Below are 15965 nucleotides of genomic sequence, written 5' to 3' on the forward strand. Positions count from 1 at the left end.
TGGGTTTACTTTCAGAATTGACTGGAACTTTAATAGAATTGACCTCAACGTTGGTTAGCATACATGGGACACAACCACACCTGGGATTTGAACTCACACCCTCTTAGATGACAGCAAACCTGATTTCACATAAGTGCAAAACATGTGGAAATGTCACATGTGAAATCATGAGGTTTTTCCACAAGGGTGGGGAGACAGGAGTAGTCAGCATTCATCTCCAGCGCAGCCAATACTCTACACTTTTCAGTTTTTTCACCCTCTACTAGGCTACGGTATAGTTAGTGCATTTTGCCTTTGTAGGGCAGAGTACAGTCCTATTTGTCCCTCCTACCAGTCCGTGCCTCCCTCCGTTCCTTCGCCGTCTCCCTCCTCTCTTTCTCTTCCTTATGCACATTAACGGTTTAACTGCTGCCACGGCGAGGAGAGGAGGCGGTTCAACCGACGTTTAGCTGCACCTCGTAAGGCAAGGGAGTGGGCAGACCCTGTACCGCCGCTGCTCTCGCCTCTAACGTGTACCGTAGGCTACCGTGCTCATCACGGATCACGCACTGTTTACGACCTCTGCACCCCCCCCACCCTAGCTCGGTTGGCTAGTGGTATTGTAGGACCTATAATCTCGATCAACCTTTCCAGTTCCGGTATTGAACAGCGGCAGTTTGAGCAGAGAAGCACAGCCCCCTGGTTTCTCTCCGTAGCGTGTCCCTCCTTGCGCTCTGCTCTCTCACAGGCAGACATGGATGATGGTCCGTCTTCGACAAGCTGTTTTCGAAGGATAACGGACTGTTTTCTGGGCCCAAGTAAGTACTTTTTCTTTGCAACAGTCAAACAGTTGAATTCCATCTTTATCAATGGGGATCATGTCCACCAATTCAGAATATAAATGTGTTTGGTATTCCCCACATTTTACGCATGTCTTATTATGTACGATTTGAACGCGGGATTTTGTGGCTCTAGTTTTTGGACTTTGCCGTGATCACAATTAGGCTACACATTAATGCTCGATTATTAACATATATATATATATATATATTTTTATGTATTGAACTTTTATTTTCACAGGGAGACATGTTGAGAAACGTATGTCTCTTTTACAGATTAACCCTGCAATTACAAATGATATAGACATCAATACACTACGAGAAGCAAAACAGAGATATACAAAAGACAAACAGTGAATAGCCTACAGAATTAATACACATTTCTTATTATGATCACTTCCAATTATAACAACGTGAAAATAGCCTATCCAACTTTCGGAATGGCAACAGATTGATAGCTGATCAGTGATAACATCCGAAACATGGGTGTTATCAGGGAACATTAGAATACCTCAACATGTAGTTTAACCTAGTAGAACGATGAGGAGTAGACACAGTCCTATACTTTACGAAGAGAGTACCGGAATGAAATCCCCGGTCTATTGTTGTGGTAAAATTGGTGTACGGAGCTGGTGGCGCGAAAGAAGCAGCATCACTGTTGACCCGTTTCTCCAGAACCTAAAGTCCAGACTCTGTCTATGCATTGCGCGTTCATTCCTTGCAAGACTGCGCGGCTATGGCTCAGTAGATAGGCCCCCATTGTTATGTTGAACTTAAATACAAAGTTAAACGTAAAAGCGAAATCACGTATATACGCCTGTCTGTAGAGTAGACCTATCAAGATTTCCCTTGACTAGCTCTACACGGCAGCCACCTATTTAGGCGCGTTTTTCTCTGACGCACATCGCACCTATAGTAGGACTACAGTTACACTTGATTGTTCTTAAACTGCTTGTTTGGACCTTGGATGCTGCTTGTACAAGCAGTCTTCCAAACCGTGCTATATTGGCCATCACATGCACACACTATGCCTGCTAACAGTTCAATCAGAAAATGATCACTGTGCCTCCACCAGAATAGCATGTTCATGTTGCTGTCCCGAATCATCGCTTGTATTTATTTAAACTCGCATATTATTTCACGTTGCTTCCAGCCTAGCATTTAGTTCGGTGCAGCGGGGGTTAATATAACGTTCGTCTGTCTGTCCAACCTCGGAAACAATGTTTTACTTTAGAAGTTGATCTCTGTACAATACATATGGAGTGAACGGTGCCCAGACGAGAAGAGACAAAAACAAAAATTCTGAGCCAAGGTGAAATCACTCATCAACTGATCAAGGTCATTATTATGGACATATCCAAATAAATGTAAAAATAAAATAAAAAATAAAAAAATCTCAAACAAAAGAAAATGCAGCTAGTGTCCCGTCGTTACAGGTTCAATGTTTGACATGACTGAGTTAGTTTAAGTTGGCTACCTAGCTAGGAGATGACAATAACCTTATCCGGCCTGCACAGCAGCCATTTCGCGTAGAACGTACGACCAACCCTTTTGCATAGCAACTATGCAAAAAATAACTCCTCTACTATATTGCGTCTGGCTGAAAAGGCCATTTAAAGCGACTTTTTTTTAAACTACTTTGACGATATGAAACAAACAGTCATTGTCAAAAATAGCAATTTTATGCTTCAAAATCAACTTTATAAGAGGTTTAAAAAAATATGAGTTATATTAGACTCTAAATCCGACGATGTGCTGTTATGTATTGTTGGCAGAATAGATGGATGCAGTTTAATGAATAATTCGTGAATACATTTTACAGCTCGCCTGGTACATTAATTGCTGTCTCCACCCATTCTTGATGCACCATTTAATTTTCAATTACTTAATTAATATTATAAACAAAAACGGACGACTGTTTGTAAATTCAAAGCGTTTCGCATACTTGACGCTCTGGCGGAGGAGTAGGGTCGAGCGATCCGACCTCACAAAAGTGGCAAGCGGCAGGGTAGCTTAGTGGTTAGAGCGTTGGTTGGAAGTTCAAACCAGAAGGTTGGGAGTTCAAACCCCCGAGCTGACAAGGTACACATCTGTCGTTCTGCCCCTGAACAGGCAGTAGACTCACTGTTCCTAGGGCCGTCATTGAAAATAACAGTTTGTTCTTAACTGACTTGCCTGGTTAAATAAAGGTAAAATAAATAAAAAAAGCACCCAAGCTAACTGTCTGAAAGCTAGCTACTTCCAGACGTAAAAGAGAGAACACATCACTGACCATTTTTCTCTCCCTAGCTGAGCTGGTTAAGCTGTTTTCATGTTACCCAGAGCGTTGGTGACTGGAACGCCATTTGGGGGACTTTGCATGTCAAAAAATATACAATTTAATGAAGGTTAATGACGCTTTTTTTTGCCGAGGTTTTACCAGCCATATTCTACGGTGTGTTGTGCGTTCGTAAATTCATAAATTATTCTGCGGTCTGGCACACTCAGACGAGACTGTTCTGAAATCATATTAGAGCCAGAGTGAAATTACAAACGCACCCTAAGAATGGGAATATCAATACAATCAAGGGCAGTGATCACAAATCAATAATAACGTGGGTTAAGCGCACATATGTCAAACACAACTCCCGCGGGTCGAATAGGACACACAAGCGAATGTAAATGAGTCAACAGTTATGTTATCTACTTTATGAAATTACAGCCTGTTGCGCTTGCATAGGTGAATTCAACTTCAATTGCGCTGCTTTCCTGTGTTCGGTTTACTGCACACAGTGGAGGGAAAGTGTACAGACACATGCCACAATCTTAGCTAGGCTACTCAAATGTTGCAGCCTGGCTTCAGTTGAACAGCTTGACAATGAATAACCAAACAACTAAATCTGCAACAAAACACAATGCAAAATAGAAACGTGTAGGCCTATTACAGCAACATTTGAGCAGTAGCCTTGGTTGGCTACTCAAATACAAGACATTTTGAGTGCACCACACAGCAATGCTGCATTCAACCGCACCGGTGATCCATGCAGTGCAAAACAAACGAAAGTTTAATTTTAAATGTTACAACAACCCATAGCTACGATTTTGTTACTTGAAGTTATTACATTATTTTTGATTAGGGTTCGCAGCATATTATGCACATATGTAAGCATAGCAGCAAAGGCTGGATAAATACTATTTATCTCTTATTTTGTTTTAACATGTTAATATACAGCATCTTATGTATAAAAGTGGACATTATAAAGGAGCCTATTTTTTTTCTTCTAATTAAAACAATGTTCAGTTTGGGTCACAAGTTGCACGTTTAAAATACAACAACAAATAGGCTATATCTGGGTCGACGAATTTGTTTTGTTTTCAACATTATACGCTGATTCGAGTTTGACACCCCTGGGCAAGTGTAACTATTTATTTAACTAGCTATTTATTTCGAAAGATAAAAACACAAAGCCTAACCTTCGCCTTCTGTATGAGAGGATGACATGTCATTGGAGGAGTGGGTCAATGACGGACTTTTTCCCCCTCGTGTATTTTTCTGTTGGCTACAGCAAGAGATGCTGCAGGTGTCATTTAGTTAGCTAGCAAGGAATGTGAATCGCTTTGCTAGCTAACTGTGCTGAACTTGAACAACTGTTATCCACAGTTAGCATATCTCTTATTTCCAATTCAGTTTTCAAACCGTGGGTTGGGACAAGCATGCAAGCAAGCTGCAGGAGAGCGACCCGGTTACTATTCTCCATTGTTTATCAGTGCAATTTTGACGGATCAACTAACTGAAAAGTTTGAGAGGGTATATCTAATGTTCCCTCATTAGATTTGAGCTCATATCGCTTTGGCAATAATTAGTTGTTGGTCTTGTTGATGTGTAAAACTGAGGGAGACAGAGCCTACCTTTTCAAGGGTATTTGATCAGTAGGACTGTGAAGATCCCAAATGTAAGTGGACTCCCGTGTTGTTGACATATTTCCAGAAATCCATTCGGGTGTAATTTTGTGGCTTTTGGTGAAATGTGTTCCAATGATGTAAAGTCACGCTGTTGCTACTTCCTGTAAACACACAGTCCAGTTCAAAGTGAATGACGACAGGCACATTTGGCAAATGTCTAATTTGCATATAGGTCTACTGTAGCTCTGATTGACTATAGCACACCGGTCTGCGTAGACTCCGGTCCTGGACAGGACAGATGTTTTTATTAGGCTTTATTTACTCCAGTGTCTATTCATTGTCCAAACGCACAGCTGCCCTCTCTATATTGCTCTATACTCTATATTGCTCTATACTTCCCACTCTATATTGCTCTATACTGTCCACTCTATATACTCTATACTCTATACTGCCCACTCTATATTGCTCTATACTCTATACTGTCCACTATATATTGCTCTATACTCTATACTGTCCACTCTATATTGCTCTATACTCTATATTGTCCACTCTATATTGCTCTATACTCTATACTGCCCACTCTATATTGTTCTATACTCTATACTGCCCACTCTATATTGCTCTATACTGCCCACTCTATATTGTTCTATACTCTATACTGCCCACTCTATATTGCTCTATACTCTATACTGCCCACTCTATATTGTTCTATACTCTATACTGCCCACTCTATATTGCTCTATACTGCCCACTCTATATTGCTCTATACTCTATATTGCTATATACTCTATACTGCCCACTCTATATTGCTCTATACTCTATACTGCCCACTCTATATTGCTCTATACTCTATACTCTATATTACTCTATACTCTATACTGCCCACTCTATATTGCTATATACTCTATACTGCCCACTCTATATTGCTCTATACTCTATACTGCCCACTCTATATTGTTCTATACTCTATACTGCCCACTCTATATATAGCTCTATACTCTATACTTCCCACTCTATATTGCTCTATACTCTATACTCTATATTGCTATATACTCTATACTGCCCACTCTATATACTCTATACTCTATACTGCCCACTCTATATTGCTCTATACTCTATACTGCCCACTCTATATTGCTATATACTCTATACTGCCCACTCTATATTGCTCTATACTCTATACTGCCCACTCTATATTGCTCTATACTCTATACTCTATATTGCTCTGTACTCTATACTGTCCACTCTATATTGCTCTATACTGCCCACTCTATATTACTCTATACTTCCCACTCTATATTGCTCTATACTCTATACTCTATATTGCTCTGTACTCTATACTGCCCACTCTATATTGCTATATACTCTATACTGCCCACTCTATATACTCTATACTCTATACTGCCCACTCTATATTGTTCTATACTGTATACTGCCCACTCTATATTGCTCTATACTCTATACTGCCCACTCTATATTGCTCTATACTCTATACTGCCCACTCTATAGTGCTCTATACTGCCCACTCTATATTGCTCTATACTCTATGCTGCCCACTCTATATTGCTCTATACTGCCCACTCTATATTGCTCTATACTCTATACTGCCCACTCTATATTGCTCTATACTGCCCACTCTATATTGCTATATACTCTATACTGCCCACTCTATATTGCTCTATACTCTATACTGCCCACTCTATATTGCTCTATACTCTATACTGCCCACTCTATATTGCTCTATACTCTATACTGTCCACTCTATATTGCTATACCTATACTCTATACTGCCCACTCTATATTGCTCTATACTCTATACTCTATACTGCCCACTCTATCACTCTATATTACTCTATACTGCCCACTCTATATTGCTCTATACTCTATACTGCCCACTCTATATTGCTCTATACTCTATACTGCCCACTCTATATTGCTATACAATTTTCCAAAATACCTTACTATATGTAATTCCCAAATATTCTATGAATTTATGAAAACTTGAAAATGACCATATCTAAGTGCTCGCTTGTCAGAAAATGTTTAAAAAAAAATATATATATATATATATTTTTTTTTAAAGGGCATATTCTTCCTGGGGGTATATTTGAACAGATTTTAATAAGATTTCATGTGGCTTAAATGCTGTCAGTTCCACTTTAAAGTAACCACATTCTAGTAGTCTATTCAGTGGCATCATGTCACCACAGTCTAGTAGTCTATTCAGTGGCATCATGTCACCACAGTCTAGTAGTCTATTCATTGGCATCATGTCACCACAGTCTAGTAGTCTATTCAGTGGCATCATGTCACCACAGTCTAGTAGTCTATTCAGTGGCATCATGTCACCACAGTCTAGTAGTCTATTCAGTGGCATCATGTCACCACAGTCTAGTAGTCTATTCAGTGGCATCATGTCACCATAGTCTAGTAGTCTATTCAGTGACATCATGTCAGTATTAGTCACTATAGTCTAGTAGTCTATTCAGTGGCATCATGTCACCACAGTCTAGTAGTCTATTCAGTGACATCATGTCAGTATTAGTCACTATAGTCTAGTAGTCTATTCAGTGGCATCATGTCACCACAGTCTAGTAGTCTATTCAGTGGCATCATGTCACCACAGTCTAGTAGTCTATTCAGTGGCATCATGTCACCACAGTCTAGTAGTCTATTCAGTGGCATCATGTCACCACAGTCTAGTAGTCTATTCAGTGGCATCATGTCACCACAGTCTAGTAGTCTATTCAGTGGCATCATGTCACCACAGTCTAGTAGTCTATTCAGTGGCATCATGTCACCACAGTCTAGTAGTCTATTCAATGGCATCATGTCACCACAGTCTAGTAGTCTATTCAGTGGCATCATGTCACCACAGTCTAGTAGTCTATTCAGTGGCATCATGTCACCACAGTCTAGTAGTCTATTCAATGGCATCATGTCACCACAGTCTAGTAGTCTATTCAGTGGCATCATGTCACCACAGTCTAGTAGTCTATTCAGTGGCATCATGTCACCACAGTCTAGTAGTCTATTCAGTGGCATCATGTCACCACAGTCTAGTAGTCTATTCATTGGCATCATGTCACCACAGTCTAGTAGTCTATTCAGTGGCATCATGTCACCACAGTCTAGTAGTCTATTCAGTGGCATCATGTCACCACAGTCTAGTAGTCTATTCAGTGGCATCATGTCACCATAGTCTAGTAGTCTATTCAGTGACATCATGTCAGTATTAGTCACTATAGTCTAGTAGTCTATTCAGTGGCATCATGTCACCACAGTCTAGTAGTCTATTCAGTGACATCATGTCAGTATTAGTCACTATAGTCTAGTAGTCTATTCAGTGGCATCATGTCACCACAGTCTAGTAGTCTATTCAGTGGCATCATGTCACCACAGTCTAGTAGTCTATTCAGTGGCATCATGTCACCACAGTCTAGTAGTCTATTCAGTGGCATCATGTCACCACAGTCTAGTAGTCTATTCAGTGGCATCATGTCACCACAGTCTAGTAGTCTATTCAGTGGCATCATGTCACCACAGTCTAGTAGTCTATTCAGTGGCATCATGTCACCACAGTCTAGTAGTCTATTCAATGGCATCATGTCACCACAGTCTAGTAGTCTATTCAGTGGCATCATGTCACCACAGTCTAGTAGTCTATTCAGTGGCATCATGTCACCACAGTCTAGTAGTCTATTCAATGGCATCATGTCACCACAGTCTAGTAGTCTATTCAGTGGCATCATGTCACCACAGTCTAGTAGTCTATTCAGTGGCATCATGTCACCACAGTCTAGTAGTCTATTCAGTGGCATCATGTCACCACAGTCTAGTAGTCTATTCAGTGGCATCATGTCACCACAGTCTAGTAGTCTATTCAGTGGCATCATGTCACCACATTCTAGTAGTCTATTCAGTGGCATCATGTCACCACAGTCTAGTAGTCTATTCAGTGGCATCATGTCACCACAGTCTAGTAGTCTATTCAGTGGCATCATGTCACCACAGTCTAGTAGTCTATTCAGTGGCATCATGTCACCACAGTCTAGTAGTCTATTCAGTGGCATCATGTCACCACAGTCTAGTAGTCTATTCAGTGGCATCATGTCACCACAGTCTAGTAGTCTATTCAGTGGCATCATGTCACCACAGTCTAGTAGTCTATTCAGTGGCATCATGTCACCACAGTCTAGTAGTCTATTCAGTGGCATCATGTCACCATTCAGTCTAGTAGTCTATTCATTGGCATCATGTCACCACAGTCTAGTAGTCTATTCAGTGGCATCATGTCACCACAGTCTAGTAGTCTATTCAGTGGCATCATGTCACCATAGTCTAGTAGTCTATTCAGTGACATCATGTCAGTATTAGTCACTATAGTCTAGTAGTCTATTCAGTGGCATCATGTCACCACAGTCTAGTAGTCTATTCAGTGACATCATGTCAGTATTAGTCACTATAGTCTAGTAGTCTATTCAGTGGCATCATGTCACCACAGTCTAGTAGTCTATTCAGTGGCATCATGTCACCACAGTCTAGTAGTCTATTCAGTGGCATCATGTCACCACAGTCTAGTAGTCTATTCAGTGGCATCATGTCACCACAGTCTAGTAGTCTATTCAGTGGCATCATGTCACCACAGTCTAGTAGTCTATTCAGTGGCATCATGTCACCACAGTCTAGTAGTCTATTCAGTGGCATCATGTCACCACAGTCTAGTAGTCTATTCAGTGGCATCATGTCACCACAGTCTAGTAGTCTATTCAGTGGCATCATGTCACCACAGTCTAGTAGTCTATTCAGTGGCATCATGTCACCACAGTCTAGTAGTCTATTCAGTGGCATCATGTCACCACAGTCTAGTAGTCTATTCAGTGGCATCATGTCACCACAGTCTAGTAGTCTATTCAGTGGCATCATGTCACCACAGTCTAGTAGTCTATTCAGTGGCATCATGTCACCACAGTCTAGTAGTCTATTCAGTGGCATCATGTCACCTAGTAGTCTAGTGGCATCAGTCTATTCAGTGGCATCATGTCACCACAGTCTAGTAGTCTATTCAGTGGCATCATGTCACCACAGTCTAGTAGTCTATTCAGTATTCAGTGGCATCATGTCACCACAGTCTAGTAGTCTATTCAGTGGCATCATGTCACCACAGTCTAGTAGTCTATTCAGTGGCATCATGTCACCACAGTCTAGTAGTCTATTCAGTGGCATCATGTCACCACAGTCTAGTAGTCTATTCAGTGGCATCATGTCACCACAGTCTAGTAGTCTATTCAGTGGCATCATGTCACCACAGTCTAGTAGTCTATTCAGTGGCATCATGTCACCACAGTCTAGTAGTCTATTCAGTGGCATCATGTCACCACAGTCTAGTAGTCTATTCAGTGGCATCATGTCACCACAGTCTAGTAGTCTATTCAGTGGCATCATGTCACCACAGTCTAGTAGTCTATTCAGTGGCATCATGTCACCACAGTCTGGCATCAGTCACCACAGTAGTCTATTCAGTGGCATCATGTCACCACAGTCTAGTAGTCTATTCAGTGGCATCATGTCACCACAGTCTAGTAGTCTATTCAGTGGCATCATGTCACCACAGTCTAGTAGTCTATTCAGTGGCATCATGTCACCACAGTCTAGTAGTCTATTCAGTGGCATCATGTCACCACAGTCTAGTAGTCTATTCAGTGGCATCATGTCACCACAGTCTAGTAGTCTATTCAGTGGCATCATGTCACCACAGTCTAGTAGTCTATTCAGTGGCATCATGTCACCACAGTCTAGTAGTCTATTCAGTGGCATCATGTCACCACAGTCTAGTAGTCTATTCAGTGGCATCATGTCACCACAGTCTAGTAGTCTATTCAGTGGCATCATGTCACCACAGTCTAGTAGTCTATTCAGTGGCAAAACATTTTGCCCTGCTGCTCTTTTCAAAATCAGTGATGTCTCTCTGACAAATCAATTAATCATTTCTTAATTTAGGATAATCCTGACAGCACTTCCTGGGCCAAGGGAGAGCGCTCAGGGATAGATTAATTGTGTCTTGAGGGGAACTGACGTTCACAAAATGTCACACGCACCTTAGTCTCTCTCTCACTGGGAGAAAACATACTGCCCATGTGTTGTCTGTTTCTGTGTAATTAGCTTAGACAATGTCACTTTTTAAAACCCAAAATGAAGTGTATACACTATTTACAAAAAGTATGTGGACACCCCTTCAAATTAGTGGATTCGGCTATTTCAGCCACACCCGTTGTAGACATGCAATTTTGAGCACACAGCCATGCAATCTCCATAGGCTAACATTGGCAGTAGAATGGCCTTACTGAAGTTCTTGCTGTAACCTTGAGTGCCAAGCAGACCTTGTTTGGATCCTTTTTCCTGTCAATTTGATTGGTGGATTCAAATAAAGTATTTAAAATGTGTGTGTGCCCTGAGGTCTCGGAGGTCACCCAGGTCAGCACTAATAGCATCTGACAGGCATTCTCAAACCAAAATGGCTGTGGAGGAGGAAGTGACTTAACTCAATGAAGAAGTCTTATGTTGTGGGCAGGAAGTTATCATGCTGGGCATTTCCTGGGTCCATTGAATGTCATTTAATCATGGTAGAGTAGTGACTGAGTCTGTGTCGTAAATGGGACCCTAGTTCCTATATAGTGCACTACTGTTGACCATGGTCCATAGGGTATCCCATTGGGCTCTGGTCAAAAGCAATACACTATAGCAGGGAGTAGAGTGCCATTTAGGACAGAGATGCGTTCTCCCTCATAGAGAAGCACTTCTTTCACCATCTAATGGTACACTATGGATGTATTGCAGATTGGTTAATGATTGGTCTATGGATGTATTGCAGATTGGTTAATGATTGATCTATGGATGTATTGCAGATTGGTTAATGATTGGTCTATGGATGTATTGCAGATTGGTTAATGATTGGTCTTTGGATGTATTGCAAGGGGAGGAGGAGGAGGAGGAAGAGGGGGTGGAGAGGAGGGGGAGGAGGAGGAAGAGGGCGGAGGGGGGAGGAGGAGGAGGGTGGAGGGGAGGAGGAGGAGGGGGAAGAGGGGGGAAGAGGAAGATGTGGAGGGGGAACTGTAATCTACAGGTATATCAGACCCCAGCCCTAAACTATAACCTACAGGTATATCAGAACCCAGCCCTAAACTATAACCTACAGGTATATCAGAACCCAGCCCTAAACTGTAACCTACAGGTATATCAGAACCCAGCCCTAAACTGTAACCTACAGGTATATCAGAACCCCTAAACTATAACCTACAGGTATATCAGAACCCAGCCCTAAACTATAACCTACAGGTATATCAGAACCCCTAAACTATAATCTACAGGTATATCAGAACCCAGCCCTAAACTATAACCTACAGGTATATCAGAACCCCTAAACTATAACCTACAGGTATATCAGAACCCCTAAACTATAACCTACAGGTATGTCAGAACCCAGCCCTAAACTATAACCTAGAGGTATATCAGAACCCAGCCCTAAACTATAACCTAGAGGTATATCAGAACCCAGCCCTAAACTATAACCTAGAGGTATATCAGAAACCCTAAACTATAACCTACAGGTATATCAGAACCCCTAAACTATAATCTACAGGTATATCAGAACCCCTAAACTATAACCTACAGGTATATCAGAACCCCTAAACTATAACCTACAGGTATATCAGAACCCCTAAACTATAACCTACAGGTATATCAGAACCCCTAAACTATAACCTACAGGTATATCAGAACCCAGCCCTAAATTATAACCTACAGGTATATCAGAACCCCTAAACTATAACCTACAGGTATATCAGAACCCTAAACTATAACCTACAGGTATGTCAGAACCCAGCCCTAAACTATAACCTAGAGGTATATCAGAACCCAGCCCTAAACTATAACCTAGAGGTATATCAGAACCCAGCCCTAAACTATAACCTAGAGGTATATCAGAAACCCTAAACTATAACCTACAGGTATATCAGAACCCCCCTAAACTATAATCTACAGGTATATCAGAACCCCTAAACTATAACCTACAGGTATATCAGAACCCCTAAACTATAACCTACAGGTATATCAGAACCCCTAAACTATAACCTACAGGTATATCAGAACCCCTAAACTATAACCTACAGGTATATCAGAACCCAGCCCTAAATTATAACCTACAGGTATATCAGAACCCAAACTATAACCTACAGGTATATCAGAACCCAGCCCTAAACTATAACCTACAGGTATATCAGAACCCCTAAACTGTAACCTACAGGTATATCAGAACCCAGCCCTAAACTATAACCTAGAGGTATATCAGAACCCAGCCCTAAACTATAACCTAGAGGTATATCAGAACCCAGCCCTAAACTATAACCTAGAGGTATATCAGAACCCCTAAACTATAACCTAGAGGTATATCAGAACCCAGCCCTAAACTATAACCTAGAGGTATATCAGAACCCACCCCTAAACTATAATCTACAGGTATATCAGAACCCACCCCTAAACTATAATCTACAGGTATATCAGAACCCACCCCTAAACTATAATCTACAGGTATATCAGAACCCCTAAACTATAATCTACAGGTATATCAGAACCCCTAAACTATAACCTACAGGTATATCAGAACCCCTAAACTATAACCTACAGGTATATCAGAACCCCTAAACTATAATCAGATATATCAGAACCCCTAAACTATAACCTACAGGTATATCAGAACCCAGCCCTAAACTATAACCTAGAGGTATATCAGAACCCCTAAACTATAATCTACAGGTATATCAGAACCCTAAACTGTAACCTACAGGTATATCAGAACCCCTAAACTGTAACCTAGAGGTATATCAGAACCCCTAAACTATAACCTAGAGGTATATCAGAACCCCTAAACTATAACCTAGAGCTATATCAGAACCCAGCCCTAAACTATAACCTACAGGTATATCAGAACCCAGCCCTAAACTATAACCTACAGGTATATCAGAACCCCTAAACTATAACCTACAGGTTTATCAGAACCCCTAAACTATAACCTACAGGTATATCAGAACCCCTAAACTATAACCTAGAGCTATAACAGAACCCAGCCCTAAACTATAACCTACAGGTATATCAGAACCCCTAAACTATAACCTAGAGGTATGTCAGAACCCAGCCCTAAACTATAACCTAGAGGTATATCAGAACCCAGCCCTAAACTATAACCTAGAGGTATATCAGAACCCCTAAACTATAACCTACAGGTATATCAGAACCCAGCCCTAAACTATAACCTACAGGTATATCAGAACCCAGCCCTAAACTATAATCTACAGGTATATCAGAACCCCTAAACTATAACCTACAGGTATATCAGAACCCAGCCCTAAACTATAACCTACAGGTATATCAGAACCCCTAAACTATAACCTACAGGTATATCAGAACCCCTAAACTATAACCTACAGGTATATCAGAACCCAGCCCTAAACTATAACCTAGAGGTATATCAGAACCCAGCCCTAAACTATAACCTAGAGGTATATCAGAACCCCTAAACTATAACCTACAGGTATATCAGAACCCCTAAACTATAACCTACAGGTATATCAGAACCCCTAAACTATAACCTACAGTTATATCAGAACCCCTAAACTATAATCTACAGGTATATCAGAACCCCTAAACTATAATCTACAGGTATATCAGAACCCCTAAACTATAACCTACAGGTATATCATAACCCCTAAACTATAACCTACAGGTATATCAGAACCCCTAAACTATAACCTACAGGTATATCAGAACCCCTAAACTATAACCTACAGAACCCCTAAACTATAACCTAGAGCTATATCAGAACCCCTAAACTATAACCTACAGGTATATCAGAACCCCTAAACTATAACCTACAGGTATATCAGAACCCCTAAACTATAACCTAGAGCTATATCAGAACCCAGCCCTAAACTATAACCTACAGGTATATCAGAACCCAGCCCTAAACTATAACCTAGAGGTATATCAGAACCCAGCCCTAAACTATAACCTAGAGTTATATCAGAACCCAGCCCTAAACTATAACCTACAGGTATATCAGAACCCAGCCCTAAACTATAACCTACAGGTATATCAGAACCCAGCCCTAAACTATAACCTACAGGTATATCAGAACCCAGCCCTAAACTATAACCTACAGGTATATCAGAACCCAGCCCTAAACTATAACCTACAGGTATATCAGAACCCAGCCCTAAACTATAACCTACAGGTATATCAGAACCCAGCCCTAAACTATAACCTACAGGTATATCAGAACCCCTAAACTATAACCTAGAGCTATATCAGAACCCAGCCCTAAACTATAACCTAGAGGTATATCAGAACCCAGCCCTAAACTATAACCTACAGGTATATCAGAACCCCTAAACTGTAACCTACAGGTTTATCAGAACCCAGCCCTAAACTATAACCTAGAGGTATATCAGAACCCAGCCCTAAACTATAACCCACAGGTATATCAGAACCCAGCCCTAAACTATAACACTCAGAACCCCTAAACTATAATCTACAGGTATATCAGAACCCCCCTAAACTATAACCTACAGGTATATCAGAACCCCTAAACTATAACCTAGAGGTATATCAGAACCCCTAAACTATAACCTAGAGGTATATCAGAACCCAGCCCTAAACTATAACCTAGAGGTATATCAGAACCCAGCCCTAAACTATAACCTAGAGGTATATCAGAACCCAGCCCTAAACTATAACCTAGAGGTATATCAGAACCCCTAAACTATAACCCACAGGTATATCAGAACCCAGCCCTAAACTATAATCTACAGGTATATCAGAACCCCTAAACTATAATCTACAGGTATATCAGAACCCCTAAACTATAACCTACAGGTATATCAGAACCCCTAAACTATAACCTACAGGTATATCAGAACCCCTAAACTATAACCTACAGGTATATCAGAACCCCTAAACTATAACCTACAGGTATATCAGAACCCCTAAACTATAACCTACAGGTATATCAGAAAGCCCTAAACTATAATCTACAGGTATATCAGAACCCCTAAACTATAACCTACAGGTATATCAGAACCCCTAAACTATAACCTACAGGTATATCAGAACCCCTAAACTATAACCTACAGGTATATCAGAACCCCTAAACTATAACCTAGAGGTATATCAGAACCCCTAAACTATAACCTAGAGGTATATCAGAACCCAGCC

The 15965-nt window shown here is 40.8% G+C and overlaps 1 protein-coding gene across 1 annotated transcript in view; it reads left to right on the plus strand.

Annotated features, from left to right (window-relative positions):
* Window positions 1-401: 401 nt before the first annotated feature.
* Window positions 402-15965, plus strand: part of LOC121840709 (cAMP and cAMP-inhibited cGMP 3',5'-cyclic phosphodiesterase 10A-like) — a gene marked incomplete at its 3' end in the record, with an annotated part of 50617 nt that continues 35053 nt past the window's right edge. Inside the window, 1 exon segment of the mRNA XM_042305616.1 lies at window positions 402-797. Coding sequence (XP_042161550.1) covers window positions 734-797 — 64 coding nt within the window.

The sequence above is a fragment of the Oncorhynchus tshawytscha genome, linkage group LG24 (genome assembly GCF_018296145.1).
Source record: "Oncorhynchus tshawytscha isolate Ot180627B linkage group LG24, Otsh_v2.0, whole genome shotgun sequence".
NCBI classification, from domain to species: domain Eukaryota; kingdom Metazoa; phylum Chordata; class Actinopteri; order Salmoniformes; family Salmonidae; genus Oncorhynchus; species Oncorhynchus tshawytscha.